Source organism: Phacochoerus africanus, chromosome 4 (assembly GCF_016906955.1).
Source record: "Phacochoerus africanus isolate WHEZ1 chromosome 4, ROS_Pafr_v1, whole genome shotgun sequence".
NCBI lineage: Eukaryota > Metazoa > Chordata > Mammalia > Artiodactyla > Suidae > Phacochoerus > Phacochoerus africanus.
Window position 1 is genome coordinate 138,389,442 of NC_062547.1, and position 26,814 is coordinate 138,416,255.

General features: G+C 46.3%; 1 protein-coding gene across 5 annotated transcripts in view; it reads right to left on the reverse strand.

The window, feature by feature from the left end:
- Positions 1–26,814, reverse strand: part of TRPC7 (transient receptor potential cation channel subfamily C member 7) — a 139,069-nt gene that overhangs the window by 31,966 nt on the left and 80,289 nt on the right. For 3 of the 5 annotated variants that reach the window (XM_047778693.1, XM_047778690.1, XM_047778691.1), the window contains 4 exons: positions 26,183–26,347; positions 17,097–17,313; positions 4,963–5,196; positions 868–1,132 (listed from right to left, as the gene is read on the reverse strand). In XM_047778693.1, coding sequence (XP_047634649.1) covers positions 868–1,132; positions 4,963–5,196; positions 17,097–17,313; positions 26,183–26,347 — 881 coding nt within the window. The remainder of the gene's footprint in view (positions 1–867; positions 1,133–4,962; positions 5,197–17,096; positions 17,314–26,182; positions 26,348–26,814) is intronic. The other 2 variants (XM_047778694.1, XM_047778692.1) reach the window with 1 other exon arrangement.

The following is a 26,814-nucleotide window of genomic DNA, read 5'->3' on the forward strand; positions in this document are numbered from 1 at the left end:
TGCCTATGCTGGGCACTGGCTTGCCTACTGAGGCACGGAGAGCTGCTGACCTGTGCCTGCATGCAGACCTACCTGCCGTGCTTGCAGAAATGGCTCCCCGGGGCTGCCTTGGGGGCGTAAAGGCATCGATGTCCCGGGGGCTGCCTTGGGGGCGTAAAGGCATCGATGTCCCGTGGAGTGAATTTGACTAATGAAAGATAGCAGATGGGAAAGCTCTGGCTGATAAATTCTCTAACTCGCATCCTGATGGGCTGTTTTGAGATGCGTTTCCTTATCCTCTTCCTGGAGAAATCTGTCATGACCAAGCTGTACGTCCTGGGAGACAGTGGCCAGGTCAGCAACCTCTCTGTGCTTTTCCTCTTCCCATGCGTCATTTTCTTTTTTCCTTCATTCTTAGTTCATTAGGATTGCACCTCCCTCTCTCCAATAACATGTTGGCATGCAAGACTTGCCCAAGGCTGGCTTTGTTTTCTAGGTAACCCAGGCTAAACCAGTCATAACAGTAATAATTCCTTCCATGTATTTAGTTTGCTGTCTGGTAGCTGAATCAGCCCACTGAATCCTCACATTATCCCTATTAAGCAGGTATTATTATCTACTTCATTTTAAAGATGAGGCAACTAAGGCTCAGAGTGGTTAAGGAACATGCTCATGGCCACACAGCATATAAATGGCAAAGGGAGGATTTAACCCAGCTCCCTCTGTTCTTCCAACTCCAGAACCTGAACTCAAAAGGGCCCTTGAATAAAGTTACCTTTAACCCTTAGAAATGCCAAGGAAGCCCGAGTCTCTGTGAGGAACCACTTGCCAGAGCCTCCCAAGGATGCCCGGGGAGCCCGGAGAGCCCCTCAGGGCTGGGTTACTCACGTTGTAAACGCTGGGTTGTACTTTGCACCTCGGTAGTAGGAGTACAGATTGAACATCCCAATCATGAAGGCCACAAATACCATGATGAAAATGACCATGAACTTGAAGATATCTTTCACGGTTCTCCCCAGAGAGATCTGCAGGGGCCCAAAGCTCTCATTGGCTGGCAAGATGTATGCGATTCTAGAGAAGCTCAGCACGACAGCTATCGCGTACAGCCCTTCCGATATGATCTGAGGGTCTGAAGGCCACCACTTGTCCCTGGCTAAAAGAAAACAGACTGGGTTACTCACTGGGAGGCAGGATCTGCCCTGGAAGAGAAAGCAGTTAGGCGTCTTTAGAGGCCCCTGGCCTCATCCCTTGCTGTTCCCGCCCTTGTCTTCAATCCTGATAGACTGAAGGTGGCATCCTCCATCTTAGAACATACTGGCCCCATCTGCCTGGACCACCCTTGAATCACTTCAATCCTAGCGTGCCTTCAAGACCTGCTCAGGTGCCATCTCTTTTAGGAAGCCTTCTGTGACCTCCACAGGCTGGAGCAGCCTCCTTGCTCCCCTCTTGGCTCCCACAGTATCCTGTGTGCCCTCGTGTCATGGCACTCTCCGTGCTGCTTGCCATCCTGTCTTCCTTGCCATTGTCTGAGCACCACAGCCACAAACAGGGCTGTCCCATTCACAGGGAGAGCATGGACTTAGTGTCAGACAGACCTGAGGTTGAACGTGGCCTCTCTACACAGTGGCTGTATGACTCTGAGCAAGCCAGTTAATTTTCCAAGCCTCATATTCTCCATCTGTCAATTGGGGACAATGTCATCAACCTTACAGAGCTGTGGTGAGGATGAAATGAAGTCACATATGTAAAATACTTAACTGGAAAGCAAATTCCAGACCACTCTGGTCCCTGGGGATGAGTCTGGCACAGAGCAGGTGCTAATAAATGCTTATTAAATGACTGAATGAAATCTGAACCTCAGGTTTCAATTAGCCACAAATCAGAACAAATGAGCTCACACGGGGGCCAGGAATCTGAAGGGTCTTGCCTGAGAAAATGCAGTTTGGTTTTATGCCTCAAGCAATGCGTGCCTGGGAGGTGCTCCCTGAGTGAGCTGAGGCCCCCAAAGTGGTGACCATGCATTCAGGTTTGCTATGACAGCCCTGTTCCAGGTGGCAAGAGTTCTAGGACCTTTCCCATGCTGGGTGCTGGGGAGATTCTGCTGGTGGTCACTGGTGAGAGTGTGAATTGGCCTGGGTACATTCCTGCAGCAGAGCAAACCTGCAAAGATGCAAAGAGCAGCATCTTTCTCTAATAAGCTGCCTACTATGTGTCAAGACATAATGGTGATTTTCACATGGGGGTAGCACCATCCTCCTGGGGCAGCGTGTGTGCGTGCGTGCGTGCGCCTGCAGGGTGGGGAAGGATGGCTGTGGTTGTCAGAGTGACTGGGTAGGAGTATTATGGGATGCTAATATCCTGCAATGCTCCAGACAGACCTGCTCCATGAGAACTGCCCTGCTGAACAACACAATTGCATCCCTGTTGAGAAATACTAAGTGAAACTTAAATTGAGAAACAGAGAGAAACCTAAATTAGCCCTTACACTTACATTAGCTGTAATTTTCACAACAGCCTTGTAGAGTAGGTATTATTATTGCCATTTTAAAGATTGGATTTGGGCTATGGGGTTCTTTTCAGAGCCAGGTAAATGCAGATAGCAAGGATATTACATAGCAATTCTTGGCACCCCAAGGGAGATGGAAGAGGAAGAATTGTGTTCTTTATTTTCAAAGCTAGACTCTGTTAAACAATTATAATAACAAAGAGCAGTAAGAGATCTTTAGTGAGGGGAACCAAGCCTCTGTTTGTCACAGAGTTTCATGTAGTGCATTCAAAATTATATTTGGAAATATTTGAAAATTATAGACTCTATGTTCTCATCACGTCATCACAACTCAGAAAAACAAGTAAATGGAAGAAATTGTATTTTTTCCCAATATATTGTCACTCTCTATGGATAAATATCACATTTGGATAACTTGGCTTCTTCAAACAGACACCAAAAGGAACTTCTTTATTATGCCGCCTATAATTTATTATCCTAAACCTCAGCTGCCATAATAAAAACCACTCATCTAATCTATTAAGATAGATTTAGCTATTGTCAGTCACTGGTGACCTGGTCAAGACTTTTAGCGAAAAGTATTCTACTTGGACTGGCTTGTAAGAGGTTTGATGGGTAGAAAAGCAAACAGCACTATGATGACTCAGGCTAAAGGATTTTCTTCCTCATGGAGCTCCATCTACCAGAAAAATTGCCCTCTTGCAACCTAAAAAACTCTTACCTTGTGCTGCAGAGGTTGGAAGGGGGGGCCACTGTCCTATAGACCACTAGAGGGCGCTCTTCCTCCATAACTGGAGCACAAGCCATCCCTTTGAGATCCAAAAGATTTCAAGGGCACAGGGTGAGCTACAGGCAAGGGCAATGAAGCGTGATGCGTTGGGGTTGGGTGACACTTTAATACAATCCTTAAAGGACTGGAAGTCACGAGTGAATAATACTGTGGCTTGAATCACAGCACTAAGTATTCAATGCAATATCAAGATTCTCTCATCTTTCCTTAATGAATCCTGAACAGCATAAAGAAGCAAATACACAGCTCATGCCTTTAAAACGCCTGGCTTTGCTAAACTAACAAAGGAAAAGTGGATGATTTGTAATACCACAAGACTCTCCTTTTCTCAGTGTGGGGGGCAGGGGTCCCTACCACATTTACATGTAGCATCATCTGCCTAATACAACCTATACTGAATATGGGCTGCAACTCAACTTTAGCATCAAGTGGCCACCTTTCTTCTGCAGATTGTTGCGGTACCTGACCATGAAGATTCTGTGGTCACAGGCACCACGTGGCTTCCATCTAACAGGGACATTTGGCACTCAAACTTTTCATGATGTAGCACCTGTCACTAGTGAGTGGCTGTTAAATATCCAGCTAATTTACTAGCAATAACAAACAGCTACTGTTTTTTCTCTCCACTCTTGCACTGAAGATACATGACTGAGGCAGACAATGACTCCAGAGGTAGCAGTGGTAATAACTGTTACTATCAGTGAGCATTTAATATTGCAGAACATGGTCCAAAATTATTCATATAAACTATCTTATTTAATCCTCAAAAAAAAAAAAAACCCAAAACTTCCTACCATATGTGTTATCCTAGTTTTACATGTAGGAAAATAGAGTTAAGTCCACAAGTCCTCACAGTAAGCTACAGAAGTAGGATTTGAATCCGGTTCTAACTCCAAAGCCTGCCAACATAACCACTATACCATTCCGCATTGTTTCATTTCATGTGGAACCAGGATTCCAGGCTATAGAAGGCAATCCTCTCTTTCTGGGAACATTGTAAGCCCTGTCATGAAAACCTGTTTCTTCAGCTATAAAATAGGGACAAAAAAAGGACCCCTTTTGTGGGACTGCTGCAAGGACTAGAGTGTATGGTGTAGTATGTCTATTTAGTTCCTGGCAGCTGGTGGGTCTTTGATAAATGGATGCTATAAATCATTATTATTATTAAAAATTCAGTCTACTACCTTGCACTGAATACCCTTGTGGTTTCAAAGAATTAAATCATCTTCTAAGAATTTATATCGCTGTGAGAAACCTTTTGAACTGGAAAAGCAGGACTTATTTTTGCACAAAATACAGGGATCCAAGGTGAAGGAAAAGTTCCTGGATCCACATCAGAAACGGGATTTCTTTAAAAAGTAAAACAAACAAAACACACAAAGAACCCGCACAGAGATGCTCCAGGACCCTTTCCAAAACAAATCCATCCTTTGCAATACCAAACGATTCATTTCTTGCAGGCACTGATTCCATGGCCTATTCAGGTTCTATTCAGGCGGCTGGACTGCGGGCATTAGGACTCTCTTGCCGGGCCGGGGTGGTCTGCTCGGACAGTAGAAAAGACCAAAGTCGGCCACAGCCTGTTGGAAACCACCAGCTGCGACCAGACACACGAAAGGTCTCTGGCCACGCCCCGGAAGTGGGCGAGGGGCGGGATGCGCGGCTGGACCCGAGTCCTCCGACTCACCGTAGGTGAAGTAGGCCACTTCCGGCGGAAGCGAGACGTTCTGCAGCGTGTCGTCCTGCACGTGCTGGTCCACGTACAGCTGGGCCTCGCTGGCCTTCAGGAAGGCCATGAACCTTGCGGTGAAGGAGGCCACGAAGATGGACAGCATCCCGAAGTCCAGCAGGTTCCACAAGTGCAGCACGTACTCCCGCGGCCCCTCCTCCCAGATTTCCTTGCATTCGGACCAAATCATCCCTGCGGGAAAGTGAGAAGGTCAGGCTTATTTTCCACTTCCCAGGGTGTGACCATCGAGGGGGCACGGAGGGAACCAGGGCACAGGTGTAAATGTAAGCTCTTTGGGTCTGGGAGTGTTGCTAGCCAGCAGCAAACGGAACCGTGTCTTTAAAGGCAGAGCCAGGAAATTTTCGGAGGGCAGATACTCTTGCCACCTGTTCCTCTGCTTACAAATAAACGATCGCCAGCTGTGAGGAGAAAGTTCTCATCCGCTGCTAGATTCTTGGAGGTAACATAGGAGAAATAATGGCTGACATTTACATGTTTTAAGAACCGGGAAGTTATAAGGAATCATCCAATTGTAAACTAGGTATAATGAAACTGAGCTCCAGGAACAGGAAAGGGCTTTTTGAAGGTCCCACATTTGATCCAACCCCAATTCTCCTAACTCCTTGATTAGAATGCTTTCCTTTATATTTCTTTCTTTTTTTTTGGTCTTTTTGCCTTTTCTACGGCTGCTCCTGTGGCATATGGAGGATCCTGGGCTGTGGGTCTAAGCAGAACTGTAGATGCCGGCCTGTGCCAGAGCCACAGCAACTCGGGATCCAAGCTGCATCTGTGACCCACACCACAGTTCATAGCAACTCTGGATCCTTAACCCACTGAGCAAGGCCAGGGATCGAACCCACAACCTTATGGTTCCTAGTTGGATTCATTAACCACTGCGCCACAACGAGAACTCCTTTCCTTTATGTGGATGTTTCCATGAGCATCGTTTGGGGTTATTTTTCTTTCCCTTGCAGTTTTATGACATACTGGATTTTAGAGACATATGTCGTCATTGTTAGGTATCAAGCAACGTAGATGTCAACAAGATGCTGCTAGTTCCTCCACCCCACCCGTAAGGCAGCCTTGCGCTGTAGCCTAGACTCACAGTTGGGTGTGTCTTCTTCAGTACCCTCACGGTCCAGTATGGTAGCCACTGGTTACATGTGGGCGCTGAGCCCCTGACATGTGGCCCACTAAACCGAGAGATGCATGAAAATGTAGAATACGCACCAGATTCCAAAGGCTTTATGCAAAAGATGTCAAATATTTCCGTAATTTTAAAATCTCAATCACGTATTGAAATAATATTTTAGATATACAGGGTTACAGCGTGGCTATTAGAAAATTTAAGTATGTGGCTCATGGTGTGCCTTGCCTTATATTCCTATTGAATAGGGCTATTCTCTACCTTTATCGTCACTGATAATTAAAAGTTAATTGTTTAGATGATTAAAAATTAGTATTCAGTAACATTTGAGCACCTATTATGTGTACATCTTATATATTTTAATATATATTGATATGCGTATTAACTCCTTCAGTTCTCTGCAGTCACTCTGTGACGTACATCCTGTTATTACCCGAGTTTTGCAGGCGATAATGTCCTCAGGCGTAGTGAGTTGTCAGGTGCCCAGAAAGGAGGCAGGAGATCTGGAATTTGAGTCCAGAAGTTCTGCCCTAGAGTCCATGCTCTTGATCACTATGCTGTTCTGCTTTTTCAGGAAATAAAATTGGGTTGAAAGCAGGTAATGAATGGAAAAAGAATCTTGAGTGTGTTCTAATTAACATCAAGGAGTTTACAACTCCTCAAATCTAGGAAAGATCTGATGCAGAACTAGGCCATTGTGTGTTACCCCGTGCTACAGTTAACCTGCATGCTTAAGAGGTTAATGTGGTAAAAGAATCACTAACCAGGAGTTCCCCGTCGTGGCGCAGTGGTTAACGAATCCGACTAGGAACCAGGAGTTTGCGGGTTCGGTCCCTGCTCTTGCTCAGTGGGTTGACGATTCGGCGTTGCCGTGAGCTGTGGTGTAGGTTGCAGGCGCGAATTGGATCCCACGTTGCTGTGGCTCTGGCGTAGGCCAGTGGCTACAGCTCCAATTCGACCCCTAGCCTGGGAACCTCCGATTGCCGCAAGAGCGGCCCAAAGAAATAGAAAAAAAAGAATCACTAACCACTTGGTTAGTGAAACATTTCCAGCTCATTGACCACATGCTCCCGAGAAGGTAACACTGCCAGCCTCTCTTGGCACGCCTCTCGCTCCCATGCATCAGACCTGACAGCCTGCCTTCCCAGGTTCCTCCTGTCTCTCTCATTGCTTCTCTTCAGCTTCCTTTGTTTCTCCTCATCCTCCTCTTGCCCTTTAAAGCTGCTGCTTTTTTAAGCCATCCTCATTTTCCCCCTCTGGCCCTGAGTAAGTGCATCTATCCTGGCACCTTTGTCCGTTGTTTTCTTCCAAATGTCCCAGAGGTGAAGATCTTGCTACTTTTCTTAAGATCTTTAAAGCTGAATTCTCACCATGCAGAGAGGCTGCTCTAAGCGGATGTACTGCCAGTGCTAGAAACACCCCATATGCTAGGCCGGCCCCCTCCCCGCTCCCATCTCACAGCCCCAGCATTGCCCAGTACTCCTTTGTTTGCGCCCTGACTCCTCAGCTCTTGCTGTGGGTCACCAGTTCTGCAGCTCCCCCTCTGGTGGACTTTCCGATCTGCCCTGGCCTCTTGTTGGTTTTCAGCTCCAGTTTCTTTCTTTTTTTAAGCGCTGCACACATGGCGTGTGGAAGTTCCCAGGCTAGGGGTCCAATTGGAGCTGCAGCTGCTGGCCTACACCACAGCCACAAAAACGTAGGATCCGAGCTGCTTCTGTGACCTACGCCACAGCTCATGGCTTAATGCCAGATCCTTAACCCATTGTGCGAGGCCAGGGATCAAACTCGCTTCCTCATGGACCCTAGTTGAGTTTGTTTTCACTGAGCCACAACAGAAACTCCTCACTTCCAGCTTCTTACTGACACATGTGCACTTTATAAGACAGTGACCTTTGAGGACCCAGCTGCTTAAAAAGTCTTGAGTCAAGGATGATGGGGAGCAGACGAGTGGTCATGGGGGCTAAAGCATGGCTGACTTTGGTTCCAGGCCCACGTCTGGCTCTATTTGAGTGAGGCCCTGATCGTCTCACTCCTCTGGGACTATGACCAAGCACTGTTTTCATCAGAGTTTTTGTTTTTCTGGCGAAAATAGTCTTTCAAATGGAAAGGATAGCAACAATGCTTTTCTAAGGAGAAAAGTAATTTGAGAGCGTCTGCTGTAGAAGTCATGGCTTTGTTTAATGAAACAGATTCCAAGATCTGTGTGTTTGTATCAAATTGGAGTCTGCATGATAGGAAATGTCCCAAAGCATCGCGTGTGGGTCTGTTTACAAGACTCCTTCCCCCCACAACACACATACACCTTGCTCGCTCTCTCTCTCTCTCTTTTTTTTTTAAAAAACAAAGCTGTACTTCCCAAGCTTACACTTTGAAGATTTTTATGGTAATTAAATGAAGTAAAATGTCCTTAACACTGAGATGTACTTTCATCTGTGCCTGTTAAAATAGATATTTAAAGTAGGCTACTGGAAAAACCATTAAAGGCCAGAAAAAAAATGTTTGCTGCTTTTCTCTATTGCCCCCCCCCCCATTAAAATTCCTAATATTTAGTGCAACTGCTTTTAGCTGGGCACTAGGAGAATCACAGGCTATCACTTAGGGCTATCACTGGCCTTAAATCAGGAAACCCTGGGTTCAATTCTGCCTTAGCCACTTATTGGATGTGTGACCTTGGGTAAGTCCCTTGATTTTCTTGGAGTTTGGGGATAATTTCAAGCACTTAAAGCTCTTTGAATCTGAAACGCAAATTATTTACAGAAAACTGACTTTTCTGACCAATATAGAGGCTCCTCATTGGGCATTGCAAATCACTTCCTTCATGGTCCAGTGCCCTTGTCCGTCTTCCTCGATTTACATATTAATTTATCCACACTAATTTAAATTGTTCCAAGGCCATGAGTAAAAGTAGCCTGGGTCCAAGTGTTTGAGCAGCAGGAATGCTTAATGAAAAAAGAATGTGTGAAATTAAGTGATGTAGGGAGGGAAATTCAGCCCCCCGCCTCCAGGGCGCTGAGAGTAGTTGGGTGTTACATATCCAAGCTGAGCCCCCTGGACTCTTGCCTCTAGCATGGCAATAGGATGAGAATATAGAGCCCAGGGGCTTGGAGGGTGAGGATGCTGCGACTGGAGCCTCTTTCAGGCAAAATGTGCTTCACTCAGGGTCGCCTGGAGCCCAGAGAACACCGTCGGTCGCTGATAATTAACGAGGCTGACGGGCGGGTGGAGGAACGGGTTGGGAAATGCTGGGATGCCTTGGGGGAAGTGAGGCGCTTCATTTGGGCAGGTTTTCAACAATGGCCTGCAGGCTGCTGAGATGGCCCTTGACAGTTCGAAAGGCAGTTCACTCCCACCCTTCAGATGCTGTTCAGAAGCGATCCCCCTTCACACTCTTGTGAGACTCGACTCTGTGCATTCCTTAAACGGTCATGGCCGCTTCCTCTGCACTGTCCCGGGGCCTCCAGACCACCTCCTCGGAGGCCCTCTTCTCCTGGCCTCCTTGATACTGTGTCCTCAGTTCTCTTCTTCCTTTGTATGTAGTCTTCGTCTCCTTGTGGCTTCCCCCTCCTCCGCCCCTGCTTCGTATCTCCTGGATTTACAATCTAGAGGGTTATCAGAGTTCTGCTGGTAATCAAGGTAAGCGTCTGGAATTAAGGAAGGATGTATTTCTAATGGGGTTTGACCCTTCGGTAGAAGGTACAGCACAAGGGGACCTACCTACACCTCCGGGAGCGGTGTGGGGAGGGCAGTGAGCGTACGGTCACACTGTGTGGCCACGGAAAGAGGCCACTGGGAGAACCGGAGGCCCACGTGGAGCGAGGACTAACACAAGAGGAAAAGACCCGACTGCAGTTTTGTGTGGTTACAGAAATAGTAATACTAATTGAGACAGGCAGGAAACAAAGGCAGGCCTGCAGTGTGGGCAGAAGTGTTAACTGTTAGAGGGAGGAAGAGAAGGGGAAGAGGAGGGCCATGAGCCTGGAGGAACTTGCCATTTTGAATAGTTTGGTTTAAAAAGGCTTCACCTTGAGGAGACTTTTTTTTTTTTTTTTAGGGCCCCACCTGCGGCATATGGAGATTCCCAGGCAAGGGGTTGAATCGGAGCCGTAGCTGCCAGCCTACACCACAGCCACAACAACGCAGGATCCAAGCCGCATCTGTGACCTACATCACAGCTCATGGCAACGCCGCATCCTTAACCCACTGAGCAAGGCCAGGGATCGAACCTGTGTCCTCATGGACGTTAACCACTAAGCCATGACGGGAACTCTGAGAAGGAGACTTTTCAACAAAGACTGAGCAGAATGGGGAGTGATCCATGTAGCTGCCCCCCGGGGAAGAGGGGACAGCCTCAGCAGAGGTTCTGATGTGTAAACACTTTGAAGCAAGAAAGCTGGTGGGGCTGAAGGAGAGTGAGTGAGTGGGAAGTGGTGGGAGATGAAGGCTAGGAGATGAGGTGGAGAGGTGCAGGCTCTCTGGGCCACTCTAAGGACACTGGCTGTCACGCTGAGGGGCGTGGGATGCCCCTGAAGAGTTCTGAGACGGAGGGTGACAAACCCTGATTATGTTGGAAGTGGATCTCTCTGGCTCCTGTGCTGCGCATATACTGAGGCCCAGGGGGGGAGGGCAGAGGCAAGGACCCCTGGACAGGGCCCTTCCCCTCTTTGTGGTCACCCTCTCGCTCCATCCCTGAGGGGAGCAGGTTGAACTTGTTAGGGCCCTAAAGGTCTCTTCAGCTCTAGGGCTGCTTCTGGTGGAGAAGGAATGATGGTTTGGGTGTTGGTATAACCAGTCTGTCCAAAGGACTGCATTCATGAGTCTGAGGGCAGAAGAACTGGCTGCCGTGTTTCTAGCTGACCCAAGGCCTCCTCGCCAGCATTGCCTGGGAGTAGAATTTGGAGCCTCGCTCGGTGGGGCCTGAGGCATCTCCATGTCTGAGTGGAGAGCAGGTCAGGCTGTGGACCTTAGGCTGTGCCAGTGCATAGAACACGGGCCACAGCACTCTGCTCCATGGCTTTCTCTCAAAGGTTGTTATTATTACCGGTGTTGAATAATTAAAGCTCTAGAAAGTATTTAGCGATGAGATAATACTAGTCTTATCGTGTAGCAGCTTCATTAACTGGCACTGTGCCGGGCACATCATATAAGGCTCAATAACCACAACATACATTCAGAGAAAAAAAATTGAGAAAGTAGAAACAACACTGTCAGGAAACGCGCACATCGCCCTCGGCACTGTGTCTGCCAGGCTACCCTCTCTGTGTCCTCAGCCCTGCCTTCTTTCTGTTATGGTGGATGAAGTGTCTACGCCAAGGCCAAGGCCTCCACTGCGTGCAGGACCCCATCCCCTCTTGCTCCTCAGGACCGCTGCTTCCAAAGTCTGGTCGAGTCTCAGGCATCCCTCATGTTACTGGATCTGCCAGCAGCATTGGACATGCGTGATCCCTCCCTGATTCTGGACACAGTGGCTTTCATTGGCTTTTGGGACAGCACCCTCTTACCTCCCTCTCCTTTGCTGATAGGATACTTTTCATCTTTGCAGTTAGGCATTGCGGTGCCCTAGGCTTGGTCCTTAGTTCATCCGTTCACAATCACAGGCGAGGTACTATTATTGCATGTCATTCACTTTAAGCAGAGTGACATGCCCACATTTGTGCTTCTAGCCCCAGCCTCTCTGGACTTCTGCACGTATATCCAGTTGCTACTTGCCATTTCCACTTGGAGGTCTAATGGATAATCTCAGACTGAACTCGCGACTTCCATGTCTGCTCACCTCCCGGCTGCTCCTCCCCTGGTCTTTGCTTTCTTAGAGAGTGGCTCTCTCTTACACCATTGCTAGAGCTAAGCACTTGGAATTTTCCTTGACTCCTTTCTTTATTGCACACTCTACAGGCAATCCAGCAGTAAAGACCATGTATTTTACTCCCCACATATAATAACCATCTCCTGCCTCAGAACCAGCTATTTCCTGTCTGAATTGCTGTAGTGGCCTCCTAACTGGACTCCCTGCTTCTGTTCTTGCCCCAGAATCATCCATTCTCTGCAAAGCAGCCAGTCGTCCATTAAAAAAAAGTGACATTAGAATGTCACTTCTGCACTCAGAACTCTCTGGTCACGTCCAGCACCCTCAGAATAAGACCCAGACTGTGTGTATCTCACAACCAAGGCCTTGCGTGATGGACTCTGCCTCTCCTTCGGACCTCATCTCTGCCACCTCCCCCCTTGTTCAGTCTGCTGCAGCTACACTCGTTTCTTTGCTGTTCCTCACATTTGTCCAGCTTGCTCCAGAATCCAGGCCTTTGACACACACTGATCCTTCTTTATGGAGTACTCTTCACCCAGATGGCTGCAAAGCGTGCTTTCTCTCATCCTTCAGGTCTCTGTTCACATTTCACTTTATCAGAGGAAGGGGGTAAGAGAGTTTATTCTTACCGGCTCAGTTACTCTGATGAAGTAAAGTTTGGATAGAGACCTGAGGGAAGAGAGAGAACAAGCTAGGCAGAAATTTCTTTAACACGTCTCCTCGATCAAAGACATTTGCATACTGACTGGGTATTTGAGAAAAAATTATTAATTTTCTTTTATATCTGTAGTTCTGTTTTAGAAAAAGAATCCTGATTTCTACTAGCAGCCAAGATGGAGCAATACACTGGAAAAAAGAAAAGAGACTCTTTTCAGGCTTTGGACACCTCACAGCCGTGTGAGCCTTCAGTAAAGAGAAACAGCGAGGTAAGCCGCACGATAACCCTGTCTTTTTTCTGGAGGCACCTCCCCGCCTGTAGGGTGTGGAAAGGGGTCCTGGAAGCTTAGGAGGCAGTCCCAGGGAGTTGGAGACAGAGCTTCAGAAAGCCTGGGGTGGTTAGACATTACATGGCAGAGTTCCGGAGAGGAGGGTACTGTGCGGAACCCAAACCAAAGCCAAACACAAAGATAGTCCAGAAATCTATGTAGCGGTCCTTTTGAATATTCCCTGAATACTAGTTAGGACTGCATAGAGTGAAACTCTGCAAATAGCAGCCAGAGAGCTGCAAGCTGAACAGCTGGCAGAGCTCCCCCAGCTTGGAGAGATGTTTGAGCTCTGACCATCCTGAGTTGCGAGTCCTTGTTGATAACCCAGGGCATTGGGTAGGGACCCCATATGTGTGTCTCTGTAGGATAAGGATGATCAGATCCACTCTAAGAAAGTTTGAAAAGAACCAAACTCATCGATAAGAATTTAACAGCCTGACAGAATAAAGCAAAAAAAACAAAAACAAAAACAAAAACAAACAAACAAACAAAAAAACTGTTTAAAGAAAGACAACAAAATCCAGATGCTCTCCATTCAGTCCGAAATTACTAACATGCCCAGACATAGGAAAATCTGATCCATGTGAGGAGAAAAACCAGTAACCCAGAAATGGTAGAGGTGCGGAAATTAGAAGTCAAGGACCTTATAACAGTGACTGTAAACATGTACATGATGGAGTTCCCTTCATGGCCCAGCGGTTAACAAACCCAGCTAGGCTCCATGAGGATGCAGGTTTGATCCTTGGCCTAGCTCAGTGGGTTAAGGATCCGGTGTTGCTGTGAGCTGTGGTGGAGGTTGCAGACACAGCTTGGCTGTGGCTGTGGTGGAGGCCGGCAGCTGTGGCTCTGATTTGACCCCTAGCCTGGGAACCTCCATATGCTGTGGTTGCTGCCCTAAAAAGCAAAAAAAAAAAAAAAGAAAAAAGAAAAAAAAGTACATTATGTTCAAGGATTTAAAGGAAAATGGAAACATAACAAGGAAGGAAATGAAAGCTATAAAGAGAACCAAATAAAATTTGAAAGGGTTGAAAAATATAGTATTTGAAATGAAAAATTCAGTGGTTGGGGATTAAAATCACAGATAATGCAGAAAAATATCAGTAAACTTACAGCACAGAAAGATTGAAAAAAAAGTAAAATTTTTTTTTAGGATGCACACAAAAATGTTTATAGATGAAATTTTATGATACTTGGGATTTGATTCAGAATACTGCAGGGTTGGGAGAAGGGAAGTAGGATGAAACAAAGCCTTGTCTTGCTAATTGTTGAAGATGAGAGATTGGTCCATAGGGCTCATTACAATCTTCTCTTGGTGTTTGCAGTTCTTAAAATTATTGATGATGGTGAAAGTTTGAAAAATAAAATCTAGGTAAGAAAAAGCAGTTGGAATCTTTCTTCTGTCTGAAATGTACTAGGAAACAGATCAATGAAAAATAATGCTTCCTCTGTACAATACTTCTGGAAAACTCGGCTTTGCTCTAGTGGGTAGGAACTGGGACCGACTGCCGAAGCTGGGACCTCTGTAACTAGCGGTGCTTCCCTCTTGTTGGGATGATGCTCTGACGTTAGGAAGAGAAGTATGAGGACTCAGGAAGAAGTCATGGCTCCGTGGGAGTCCCGTGGTTAACACGTGGCAGCACCCCCACTGAAGGGGACGTGTGCTCACTCACCAGTCTTCTGCCTGCTGTCCAGGTGGGGAAATGGGGTGGATGAGTCATTGGTGCCATAAATACTGAATTTTGTACATAAACCCAACATGTGAGGTTTTTCCCCCCTTAAGTTATGTCTTAGTTTGGGTTGCTCGTTAAAGTAGCACAGAGTGAGTGGCTTATAAATGACAGAAATTTATTTCTCACAGTTCTGGAGGCTGAAAGTCCAAGGTCAGGGCCCCAGCATGTTTGGGTTGTGGTGTGAGCTCTCTTTAAAAATTGCAAACTGCTTGCTCTGTCCTCACAGGGCAGAGAGAGGGTGAGCAAGTTCTCTGGGGTACCTTTTATTTGGGTGCTAATCCCATTCGTAAGATCTCCATCTCATGGCCTAAGCATCTCCCAAAGTAGTTTTTTTTTTTTTTTTCCTTTTTTCCTTTTTTGGGCTGCACCTGTGGCATATGGAGGTTCCCAGGCTAGGGGTTGAATCAGAGCTGCAACTGCCAGCCTACACCACAGCCATGGGATCTGAGCCGCATCTGTGAGATACACCACAGCTCATGGCAATGCCTTAACCCACTGAGTGAGGCCAGGATCAAACCCGAGTCCTCAAGGATACTAGTTGGGTTGGTTACCACTGAGTCACAATGGGAACTCCTGGAATTAGGATTTTAACATAGGAATTTTGGGGGACAGGAGTTCCCGTTGTGGTTCAGTGGAAACGAATCCAACTAGGAACCATGAGGTTGCTGGTTCGATCCCTGGCCTCGCTCAGTGGGTTAAGGATCTGGCATTGCCATGAGCTGTGCTATAGATTGCAAATGCAGCTCAGATCTGATGTTGCTGTGGCCCTGGCGTAGGCCAGCGGCAATGGCTCTGTTTAGACCCCTAGCCTGGGAACCGCCATATACCCGGGGTGCGGCCCTAAAAAAAAAAAAAAAAAAAAAAAAGACAAAAAAAAGAATTTTGGGGGGCATAAATCTTCAGTCCATTGCACAGCGCCTAGTGTTAAGGTGCTTAATGGAGTTAAATTGAAGGTGGGGGCAGTATACTAGGGAGAACTGGGCTAGACTCTGAACTGTGAAAGTGAGGCTACAAAACTTACTCTGCAGTAGGCTTTAATCTTCCTTTCCAGCTTGAATGCCAGTGGGCCTTTGGTTACAGGCTTGGCGCTTGATTGAAAGCTCTTGGGAAGCTAGTGTGCCTTTCTTTCTCTGCCCTTTGGGTCAAACCAACCTTCTCATCACCCTCTGCTTAGTGAGAGATTCAGCTTAGGGACCACGCTCCCAGTTGTTCTCAGTTTGGAAATCTGCAGGCTGTTCTCCAGTGGCTCAGCTCTCGTGGCTCCCTTAAGCAATACTGTTCGATTAGCATAGGGGGTGCATGGGCTGTCTTTTCAGGTATCTGTTCTTTCGTGAATTTGTTGATTGACGATACAGATGCCATGTCCCTGCACATTTTGACTCATTGCTTGCGAATGTAAAGGTATTGGAAATTACACCACTATTGACTTTTTGTGAAGAAAGGCAACTGGGGTGAATACCATGAGGGCAGTTGCATTAATTGATCAAATCTACATACTACATAGTTAATTTTTTTTGTTTTTTTTTTTTATCTCCAGTTTTGTTTTACTCAAAACATTCTCATCAAGTTCAAATCCTTTTGTTGTAAATCTTACAATTTATTGTTCGAGTTTTGGTTATATACAGTGTTACTATATTATAGCTTTTACAGTTGATTGTTCTTTCCTACCATGTCTGATTTTCTTTTACCCGTTAGTGTTGCAGTTTTCAGTGTTAGAAAAATCTGTAACACATTTGGTCATGTACAAGTTCAGCCATTACTGGTTTTATTTTTTCTTGCTTATTTATACTAGTAATAGTTCTTATGAGTAAGGCAAAGAGAGAGAGCTTTTCTTGGCCAGTCATGGAGGCAGCTGTGAAGAATTTCCTTGACAATTTCAGTGGCAGACCTTGGCAGCACAAAATAGCACCACAAAGAGGAGTTTCACAGCTTCATTGTGTTCATTCACACGAATAATAAGAACGTATTACTCCCCTAAGTTTTTAGATTTATATTATCCCTATTCTACTATATATCAGGATTCAGTGGTAACAGAAAATATCTTTTGAGCTATGTGCTTTTATGCTTTTTTTTTTTCAGAAACAAAACTCGATTTCCTAAGGCTTCTAATAGACTATACTTAAATGAGCAAAACCATATGTTTTCCCACACAGACAATTTCCAACCACTGCTATATGCCTATGAGGAAAAGTACAGAATGACCTTCCCCCACACATCTCCTTTCACCACTGGGAGTTTATGTTACAGGTCTGTGCATCTTTTACACCAGCACCTGCAGAGATCAACTGGACTTCCTTGCCGGTCCTTTACTTAGCCTGTGTCTACCATGCGTGCATTTGAGGGCAGAGGAAGGGCTTCTGCAGCCAGGGTGTAGCAATGTCCTATTGTAATTAGGGAGGAGAGAATAAAAGACTGTGTGACGGGCTTACCCAAGACCCACTCCATGATGAGCATTTCTGTCCAGGAGAACTGCGTAGTTTTCACTCTGAAGATCTGTTTCGGGTAGTCGGTGAAGGTTTCGTTGGGCAGGGTTTTCACGCCTTCAAAGCGGTCCGATGCGTTCACAACTAAGAGCCCCAAGAAGATTGTAAAGGAAACGGCATGGGCTACAAATTTCATGAACGGGCTCCTCAGGGTTCGTCCTAGCTGGAAACAAAAGGTGTACAAGATACATTAACCTGGCAGCTCCAGGCAGGTGCAGGGCCCTCTTTCACCCACTCTTGCCGAAGGTTGAACCAGGGGATCCGCCATCTGGGACAGAAGCCACTGACTGAACCCAGACATTTTCTCAAGCGCTTTTATGTTAGAGGCTGCCTGCCCAAATCCATCGTCTAGAGACTTTAATTTTTCCTGTTTAGGAGACACTGAGGGTGGTAGGAGGAAGGAGGAGAGCCGACTGAGGGCCGCCCTGTTATAGTCTGACTGCACTGCTACCCCAACACACGCGGGTGCATGTCGTGCTCTTTGACCCTAGGTAATATAATCTGTTTCAATAGGGTTCACAATTTAAAAAATACACTTTGGATATGCTCTGTTGCTCTTCTGTCTGTTTGCTTGAACTTGAGCCTAGATGATGTATTTTCAGTATTTCTTCTACCTTGGTAAATTTATTTAAAGCTGTACATTTTCCTCTAGGTACTGCTTTAGCTCTGTTCCTGTAAAGTTTGACATGTCTCATTTTCATGGATACTCAGTTATATTTTCTTATTTTTAAAAAAAAATTGAATTTATTTTTATTTTTTAAAATTACAGTGTAGTTGATTTACAGTGTTTCCTCAAGTTCTGCTGTACAGCCAAGTGACCCAATCACACGCATTTCCCTGTGCTGTACAGTAGGGCCCCAAGTATAAATATTTTTTTTAATTCCCCTTTTGATTTCATGTTTAGCTCCAAGGTTAGTTTCCAGTCATAGAGGACTTTCCCCGCCTGCTTTTAAAAATCCTGATTTTATTGCAGCATGTGTTCGGGTCAGAGCCTCTGTGACACTACCCTAAAACTTCTTGAGGCGTGCCTCATGTCCCGGTACATGATTAACTTGTGCAGTTGTTCCACGTGAGCCCGAAGTGATCCTGTAGGTAACAGGTATTGGTTACATCTTCTTACCCCTGTCTTGCCATCCAAAGGCCACTTGGATCTTCGAGGAGTAAACTGGGGGCTGCACAGTGCGTCTTTGCTGACCCCTGTCAGTGAATGCATTTGGGTCTCTTCTAGGTCACTGCCGTCACCCCCTACCCAGGAGAGCACCAAGTCTTACCCCTCACCCAGGTATACTGCTAAGATAGGAGCAAAGAGGGAAACCTTTCCTGGAGCTCAGTTCCTCCTCAAGGGGAGACGTTCAGTTACAGCCAGTGAGCAATTAATTAATGTTCATGCCCTGCCTCGTTCAGGAGCCTAGAGTGAAATGCCACCCAGCATGCAGAGTATTAGTTCACGAGAAGATCAGTTATGTGGGTTTCTCAGGTAAAAGTTCCCTACCTCTGACTGTGTTCAACATAGCACTTGTAAATCAGACGGCTCGATAATGTTCTTGTAATGCTTCAGCATGGTAGTCATCCACGGTTAATGGTGCTAGTTATTGTAACGTTTTAATGTCATAGAACCCATCTATTGACATTAAAAAAAGATCGTTTTAATCTTCTTTAAAAAACTGTATTTCAAGTCTGGACATTGGAAATCCCTACCTGTGCTGGGAAGAACTTGTTTGGATTCACCTGCATTGTCAGATTGTCATATGACACTAGGATAACTTCAGAGATAGAGACCATGTTTCCCTGAAAACCATGGGCTCACAGAATCTTCCAGATGATATTTCTTTGTAACTTTTAAACTTATTACTTACAGAATAGGGACCGCAGATAATTTTTTTTTTGTACTAAATTCAGAATGCAAAGATTGAATATAAGGACAAATAAATTTCTCACATAAATTCAGTTAAAAAATGCGGAATCAAACCATGTCTCATTTTGAGCTATGTGATGTCAATACCTGCTTTGAATTTCTCATCGTTTTACTTGGCTGTGTTGGCTTGCTGGAGTACCATTTCTTAACCAGCATTCTGGGCTGCTTTGGTGTATGTGGGAGACATCCTTAAAGAGTCTTTGCATTGCTTCCTGTCATGTGTCTGAGCTGAGGCAGTGGTGAGGGGCGAATAAAGATAGAGAATGACTAGGGGAAGGCTGAGGAGAGGGTAAGGGATGCAGATCTTGCATGTCCCTGTAGGTCCTAGAAATGTCAGAAAAAGATGGAGAACACGTAGGCAGACACAGCTCTTAAGGGTTTGATGGCTAAGCTTCCTCAAAATGTATCAGCGGGCTCTACCTGACATCTTCCATTGACCGACTGGATGAGGCTATGGGGACACCTTTCCATCGTCTCATGTAGATGAGGCACTTATTTCAGGAATTTGCATGCAGGTGCATGCTGGCCCTGGGCTCCCCGCAAGAGCTGCTTTGAGGAGTTTAATGTTCTCTTTGTTCTCTCTTTCAAGTTGTTCTCTTCTGGCAGAAGCTGCATCTGTGAAACTTACTGTATTTATTGCAAACCGTAAGAAAAACCCTGATAAGGCCCTGTGGTGATGTGGAGGTGACCCTGGGCTCAGTCCCGCTTGGTTGAAGCCATTGGAAGAAAAGCGAGGTTAAGAATTGATGTCCTTTTCCTATTTTTCTTTGGGCTCGAAGGCATCTTTTTAACTGGTAGAACTTTGATAGAGGTCGGATGAGAGCAAATCATTTCAGTGATTTCCTTTTCCTTTTTTTTTTTTTTCGGTGACAGTCCCTGTTTGTCTTAATTTTTTGAAGCCAGTTATGCTTGGGGAAAACTTCCTCCTGTCACAAAGCTCCCAGGCGAAGCAAAAGAAAGAAGTCAACGAATCTATACCAGCAGCTCTTAGCTGGGAAATCATTAAAGCTGGGTCAGGTCACAGCACTAGGTATAAAAAGAGATGGTGGAGCTTCAGGAGATACAGGCCTTGGCCTGCTGCCGCCTGAAGAGCAAAACTGGTGAGCCTGAAGCAGGGACTCAAGCAGCTCTGTCATGACTTGGCCCTTATGAGCTGAGAACATAGCAGGATGTCCAAGCTGGCCCTCCTCAGTCAGGTCACCGCAGGCTTCCTGAGTGCTCAGTGGTCTCTTACTCTGGGAAATACGGGAACGGGAGAGTAACCGAGTAGCGCCCCTGCCTGAGGTCCAAGTGATGGCATCCTTGAGCCCTCTGGGTGGGCACCTGCTTTTACTTGTGGGCATACCTCTGTGTTCCACGCCACTGGGCATGCTTAGCCCACACGTGTAAGCGCCTAACTGGGACCTGGGGGCCACATGCCAATAAGGTGAGAATGACAGTGGTAGAGCAGAGAAGGTTCCCAGCATCTCTCCCCAGTCTGAACTGCCAGGGTCTTCCTCATCAAATCCCTGTCACTCATGGCCGGCCAGCCAGCGCCAGTGGCCACAAGCAAGGGCTTAGTATACAAGCTGTTCACAGCTCCATAGAGGCAGACTTGGGGTCAAGCATTTCAGAAAGAAACACGCAAGGCTGGAGTGGTTCTCAAATTTTTGACGGATCCTGGTTAAATTAATGGCAGATTCCTCAGATGCTCCCTAAAACATTCTTTTTCAAAATCCCTAACCAAAGGCTTAGGAGTCTTCTTTCTTTGGGGCGGGGGAAGTGTTCACTAGGTGTCTCTGATCGTTGTGTTTTCATGTTACCATAAGCTCCCACCTTTGGTCCTGGGAGCTGAAGAGGTGCTAGGTAGTAGTGGGATTTTAAAGGTAGGGCTTCTAGGAGTTCCCTTCGTGGCTCAGTGGTTAACGAATCCAACTAAGAACCATGAGGTTGCGGGTTCAATCCCTGGCCTTGCTCAGAGGGTCAAGGATCCGACGTTGCCGTGAGCTGTGGAAAGGTAGGGCTTCTAGGGAAGGAAAAGAAAGGAGGAGAGATAGTCATGTGGTGGTTTTGACTCCTCCCTTCTAGAAAAGTCCTGCTAAATATCTGAATCAAATTCATTCCAAGGTCAGCTCCTCAGAAGCTAGGATGTTTATTTACCTTTAGCATTGAAGGTTGTAATGCTGCCGATGTAACCGTAACCGAGGTGGGGCTGGGGAGGGCTGCTATGTACATGTGTAAGGTGCAGTGGCTAAGGTCAGGTCTCTGGAGCCAGGGTTTATTAGTTAATTTATTTATTTTTACTTTCTAAGGCCACACCGGAGGCATATGGAAGCTCCCAGGTTAGGGGTCGAATCGGAGCTACAGCTGCCAGCCTACACCACAGCCACAGCAACGCGGGATCCGAGCTGTGTCTGTGACCTACGCCACAGCTCACGGCAATGCTGGATCCCTGATCCGCTAAACATGACCAGGGATCGAACCCGCATCCTCATGGATACTAGTCGGAGTCGTTTCCTCTGCACCACAAGGGGTACTCCCTGGAGCCAGGGTTAAAACTCACAGCTCCATGGTTTCTGGCATTTAATCCCTTTGTTTCTCAGTTTCTTCATCTGGGTGATGGAGGTGAAATAGTACTTATTACACAGGGTTGATGTAGGGAGTGAATTATTTACTATGTGCAAAGCAGAGCAGTTCCTGGTACAGAGGAAACACTCTGTGTGGCACTGGAGGACCTCAGGCAATTCCCCTAAAGGGGAAACGTAAAATAGAGTCGACAAACTCTTGAAAAGGGCTCACAAGGAAGACCTATTCAGAGCCCTTATGTGTGTACGTTACCAGCTCTTTGGGGGGGTACTATCTTTGTGCAAATTGATGTGGACAGTGAAGGTGATGGACATAAGAAAAGCTATGAACTGGTTCTTCCCTTCAAAGTTGCTAATTTCTAGTGGGAACAGAAACGGGCAAAACACTGTGGTAGGGAATGGAGCATTTTGCAGAGCTCAGACTGGGCTACGTATGAAAGTGATCAGCTTTTTAGCACTTCTAAATCCTCTCCGAGCAGGATGACACGTGATGGACTCTGGATTTGATGACAGATGCTTTTGTAACAAAAGAGTTAAAAATGCTCTCTTTCTTGTCATAGATTTCCCCTCCTTGGCAATGGTTTTAAAGTTGCACGTGGTGGCTTCCTTTAATCTGGAGTAGCTCTCTGCTAGAGACAGATGAGCAGGGCACAGAGGCCTGTGGAGGCACTGTCCCCTCTCAGTGGCCCTGGGCCACATGGTTTGAGGATCTTAGTTTCAAAGCCTTTCAGCCTCGATAAGGCTGGGACCTTCAAAGGCTGCAGTCACTCCTGCCTTCCTCACTAGATGTTTTTGTTTGGAATGGGGCCGAAGGGGTTGGCGGCAATGGCTAGTAGCATTTTACTCTTCAAGAAAGAAGTATTGGCAGTCAGGACTATTAGGTTTCATAGTACACAGACATCAGGTCGCTGTCTAAAGCTGTTTCCAGCTCTCCCTGCCTGAGTCCAGGGACTCATACATAAGGACAGTTGAACTTGCACTTTTGTAATTAGAACTTGTGTGGTTCCTCAAGACTTTCACGATGCCGACTTCTGCTCCAGTCCCCCTGCCCTTGAAAATGATTGCTGTTTTTTCAGCTCTCAGATGTTTAACAGTCTAAATTAGGAGTTAGAATGGAAAAGCAAAGGATAAAAAACAACCCAATCAGTCCTGAAAGCCCTTTGGCGCCCTCGTATAGAGGATGAAGAGCTCTCCGGGAAAAGATCTACCTGAGAGCCTCCGCGTGGACAAGAGCTCAGCGTCCCCTTGCGGGCCACCTCACCTCACCCGATGGAAAATGATAAAAAAAAAATCCCTCTTCTCTTTATTGATGCTGACAAATCTGTCCCGTGCTCCAGACCTGAGTTACCACCGAATGTACCTGTCTGTGACTTGGCTGCCCTCTTCGCTCACTGTGTTAGTAAGCTCAACTGCTGTGGACACTCTTCACCTGTAATCTCTTTATACAGCTGTTTTTCTAGGGACCCTCAGACACTATGTAAAGATATAATTGGCAGCTTTGGAAAATCAGTGGGAAGGAAATGATGAGGTCATTCTGGCAGGCTAATCAAGTAATTTTGGCGTCCCTAATAGTCCCTAAATTAGGACTGCAACTCTTAGGAAGTAAAGGCACCATTAAGCTGGAAACAGAAATCTCAAAATTTTCTAGACACTGACGGACATTAACTGATTGATGAAGTTTAGCAGTGGCATTTTATGAATACTTTTTTTTTTTTTGGTCTTTTTAGGGCCACACCTGCAGCATATGGAAGTTCCCAGGCTCGGGGTCAAATCAGAGCTGTAGCTGTCGGCCTACACCACAGCCACAGCAACTCGGGATCCGAGCAGTGTCTGTGACCTACACCGCAGCTCGTGGTGAGGCCGGATCCTTAACCCACCGAGTGAGGGCAGGGATCAAGCCCGCGTCGTCGTGGGTGCCAGTCATGTTCATTACCACTGAGCCACCCTGGGAGCCCCATGAGTACATTTATAAAGGAGGGTCAGGGCTTAATTTCTACTAGGGAGGTACAGTAAGGCCATTAGCATGTGAATTGCTAGAATGACGCTGGCTCTTCCATGCAATTACTGGACAGATACAGAGGCGGTGACCCCTTGGGTGGAGGGGCACGAGCTTGTTCGCAAAGCTGCCCCTGCCCCTGTGCCACTCTTCTGGAGAGGACGTTGTATTCTGGGGACCAGGAGCCTTCAGAGAGGGCTGGTTTCTTCACGCAGAAGCTGCAACTTCTCTGTAATCTCCAGAAATGTAATATCCCTGCCGAACTTGAAAAGATTTCTTTCTAAATGGTGAGAGAAAAGACTAAAAATGTCTTGACTGTTTTTATCTGGCCTTTGGCTGCCTAAGAGCAGGTTTGACAAGCTCTTGAATGAGGGAGTCTTTCCTTGGAATGAGCATTGTCACCAGAAGTTATCTCATGCCATGGAATAATGCTTGTTACTCTGCTATGGATACAGCCTCCACTGCATGGAGCTCAGACTTGGAGCCAAGAAAGTGCAAAGAAACCACAAGCAGCTTAATGACAAGCTCATGTTTACATCTCGAATGCTCTTTTCCTGTCTTACTGGACATTCCAGGAGCATAAAATGCCAGTCAGATAAGTATCTGAACAGAGGAGAGGAAGATCTAGCCATGGGGGCAAACTTTCCTGCAATCATTTCTTCTAGAATATTCCAGAAGACGACTACTACTCTAAGTCTGATTCTGTATTCCATAGTGGCATCAGTCTCTTGAATTTACCGAGTCCCCAGAAAGTCCAGGATTCCTCCCATCTCCACACATCTTTTTTTTTTTTTTTTAATCACATTTGCATGATATTGACCAAGATTTTTCTTCTCAGACTTACTGCAAGTCTAAAAAATTGAGTCAGCAGCTGGCATATACTCTCTTTTGGAACATTTCCCCAGGAGGGCAGAGGGAAACCAGTTTGCTGGTGTGGGCTAGTCCCATTTCTCTGGCAGATGTCACTTTAAGGTTTTGCAGCAAAAGTGAGGATTGGCAGTGTTTGACTCTTATTTTAATATTGGATGTCCTAGAATGAGCTTGGGCTTAGAGGGTGTGGAGGCTAGCATCCCCCCTCCATCTGGGCTCTGGCTGAAGGCAGCCATGTAACTTGCAGATGAGATGATTCCAGTCTGAAAACATGTGCCTGAAACCAGGGACCAGCTCTAATCCAGTTTTAAACGTGGTTTGTCTTTTTTCACTCACTGTGCTTTTTCCAGCTTATGATAAAGATGGAAAAAATTGCCATCACCACCGTGTATATCATTTGGGGAGTTCTGATTGAGAGATCTGTGTTATGGTAGACTGTCTTAGAAACAAAATCCTCAGTATGTAAGATTGAACACCGCAACTGTTCAGTATGAGGGCTTTTAATTTTAATACCATTCTGAGTCCTGATTTCTTTCTCTGCCACTCCTCCTACTCTAAGGCACTCAGTTCATGGCCTGCCTGGTTAGGTGGCATCATTTTTGTCCTGGCATGAGTTTTCTCTTGATGGAGTTGACAAGAGGATCCATTCACTGATGACACTTTTATTAACTGCATTAGCTGATCAAATTCCATGTGGAACTAATCTCCCTATAGTCATATTTCTTCTACTCAATGTTGATGACCTAAGCTTAATTCCTTTTTTTAATGTATCACAAATTAAATGCAGTTTTGAAAACTTTAATGACCACTTAACCCATGAAACACATTTCAGAGTTTCTTCATGGTTTGGATTTATAGGCACTAACTCTTGGTCGAAGCTGGAGTGACTGCTGGCACATCCTGTGGCTTTGGGTCAGAAGGCTGGGCTGTGGGGAGGATGGAGCAGGAGGTGTGGCAGCTGGGCACCTACAGGCTCTGCTCCCCTTACAGGTGGGCAGCAGACATTCCCCCTTCTAGGGAGGAAAGAACCCAGCTTTGCACCTTTCAAGCTCTCCTGCTCATTCCCTTTGTCTTTTATTCTTCCAGTGACCTAATTAGTTGCTCATGTGGGCCAGAACCCGGACAAGGAAGCCAGGAAACCAGGAAGATGTTGAGATGGGTCTGCAGTGCCCCCCGTATGAGAAGCCTTTGGCCCTCAGCTACTAGTTATTTCTCTTTTCTGAACTTACTTGTAAAGTGAGTGGATCTTAATGTGATTGAAGGAGTGAAGTGAGATATTCCACGGACAGGGCTTAGCAAAAAGAAAGTTCTCAATAAATGTTGGCCCCTTCCTATTATCATCATTATAATTACTACTACTGTGGGTTCCGAGGCCCCGTTCAGGACCTGCACAGTTAGAACAGGAGACGTGCTTTTATTCCGCCTCGGTTCTGTCATTGACAAGATTATACCTTAGGTGCATGAAATCGTCCATTTTATCACTCCTCTGTCTTTTAAAAAAATGATTTTAGAAAGTGAATCTTAGCATTTCCCCTCTCAAATGGTTTTCTACTTTTGCTGAGATACAGGGCTCTTTGCTTGAAATGTGGGAAATGATCAGCTGCATGTTTGGACGAGACGGACTTGAGGTTATGCTAAGGGGAGAGAAGAAATCACCGCAACGACATGCACCTTAAGCAGTCTGTACCTTGCTGCACGGAGCAATCCAATAGGCTATGGCGAGAAAAGGGAGGCCTAGGGAGACTCCAAAGACAGCCAGGAATTTCACAGCGATAGACTGTTGACGTAAGCCTGAGAGATTTTCATACCACATGGTAAGCAATTGCTGTTGACAGTTAGGATGAGCAACGAACTGTAAAAACAAAACAAAAACAAAAACAAAACGCAAACAGGAAAATGGCATCGGTAGCACTTGAACAGTATATGAACTGCGATTAGCTTGAGTCTGACGTGTTTTCCCGGGGTGGGGTGGGGTGGGGGGGGCAGCCTGGGTGTTAGATCAGGAGCAGCTACGTCAGGTACCTGCTGGGCCCTTCGGACTTGGGTATGCTGGGGGTCTTTGTGCTGTGGCTGCACAACTGGCCCCTCTCAGGACTGGCTGCCTCAGAACCTGGCACACAGAGGGCCCTGAGAAGTCTCAGGCACAGAAAACTGCAGCCAGCTTCTGGGTCCGTGTTGGTCTCCACTCCAAGGAGACTTATCTCTGGGCAGAGTTCATGTGGGATTTGACGTGTCGGAATGGATGGGCACCATGAATGGGGTTTTGAGTCCCACCCAGGTTTGAATTTTGCTCTACCATTTACTAGCCAGGTGGCCTTG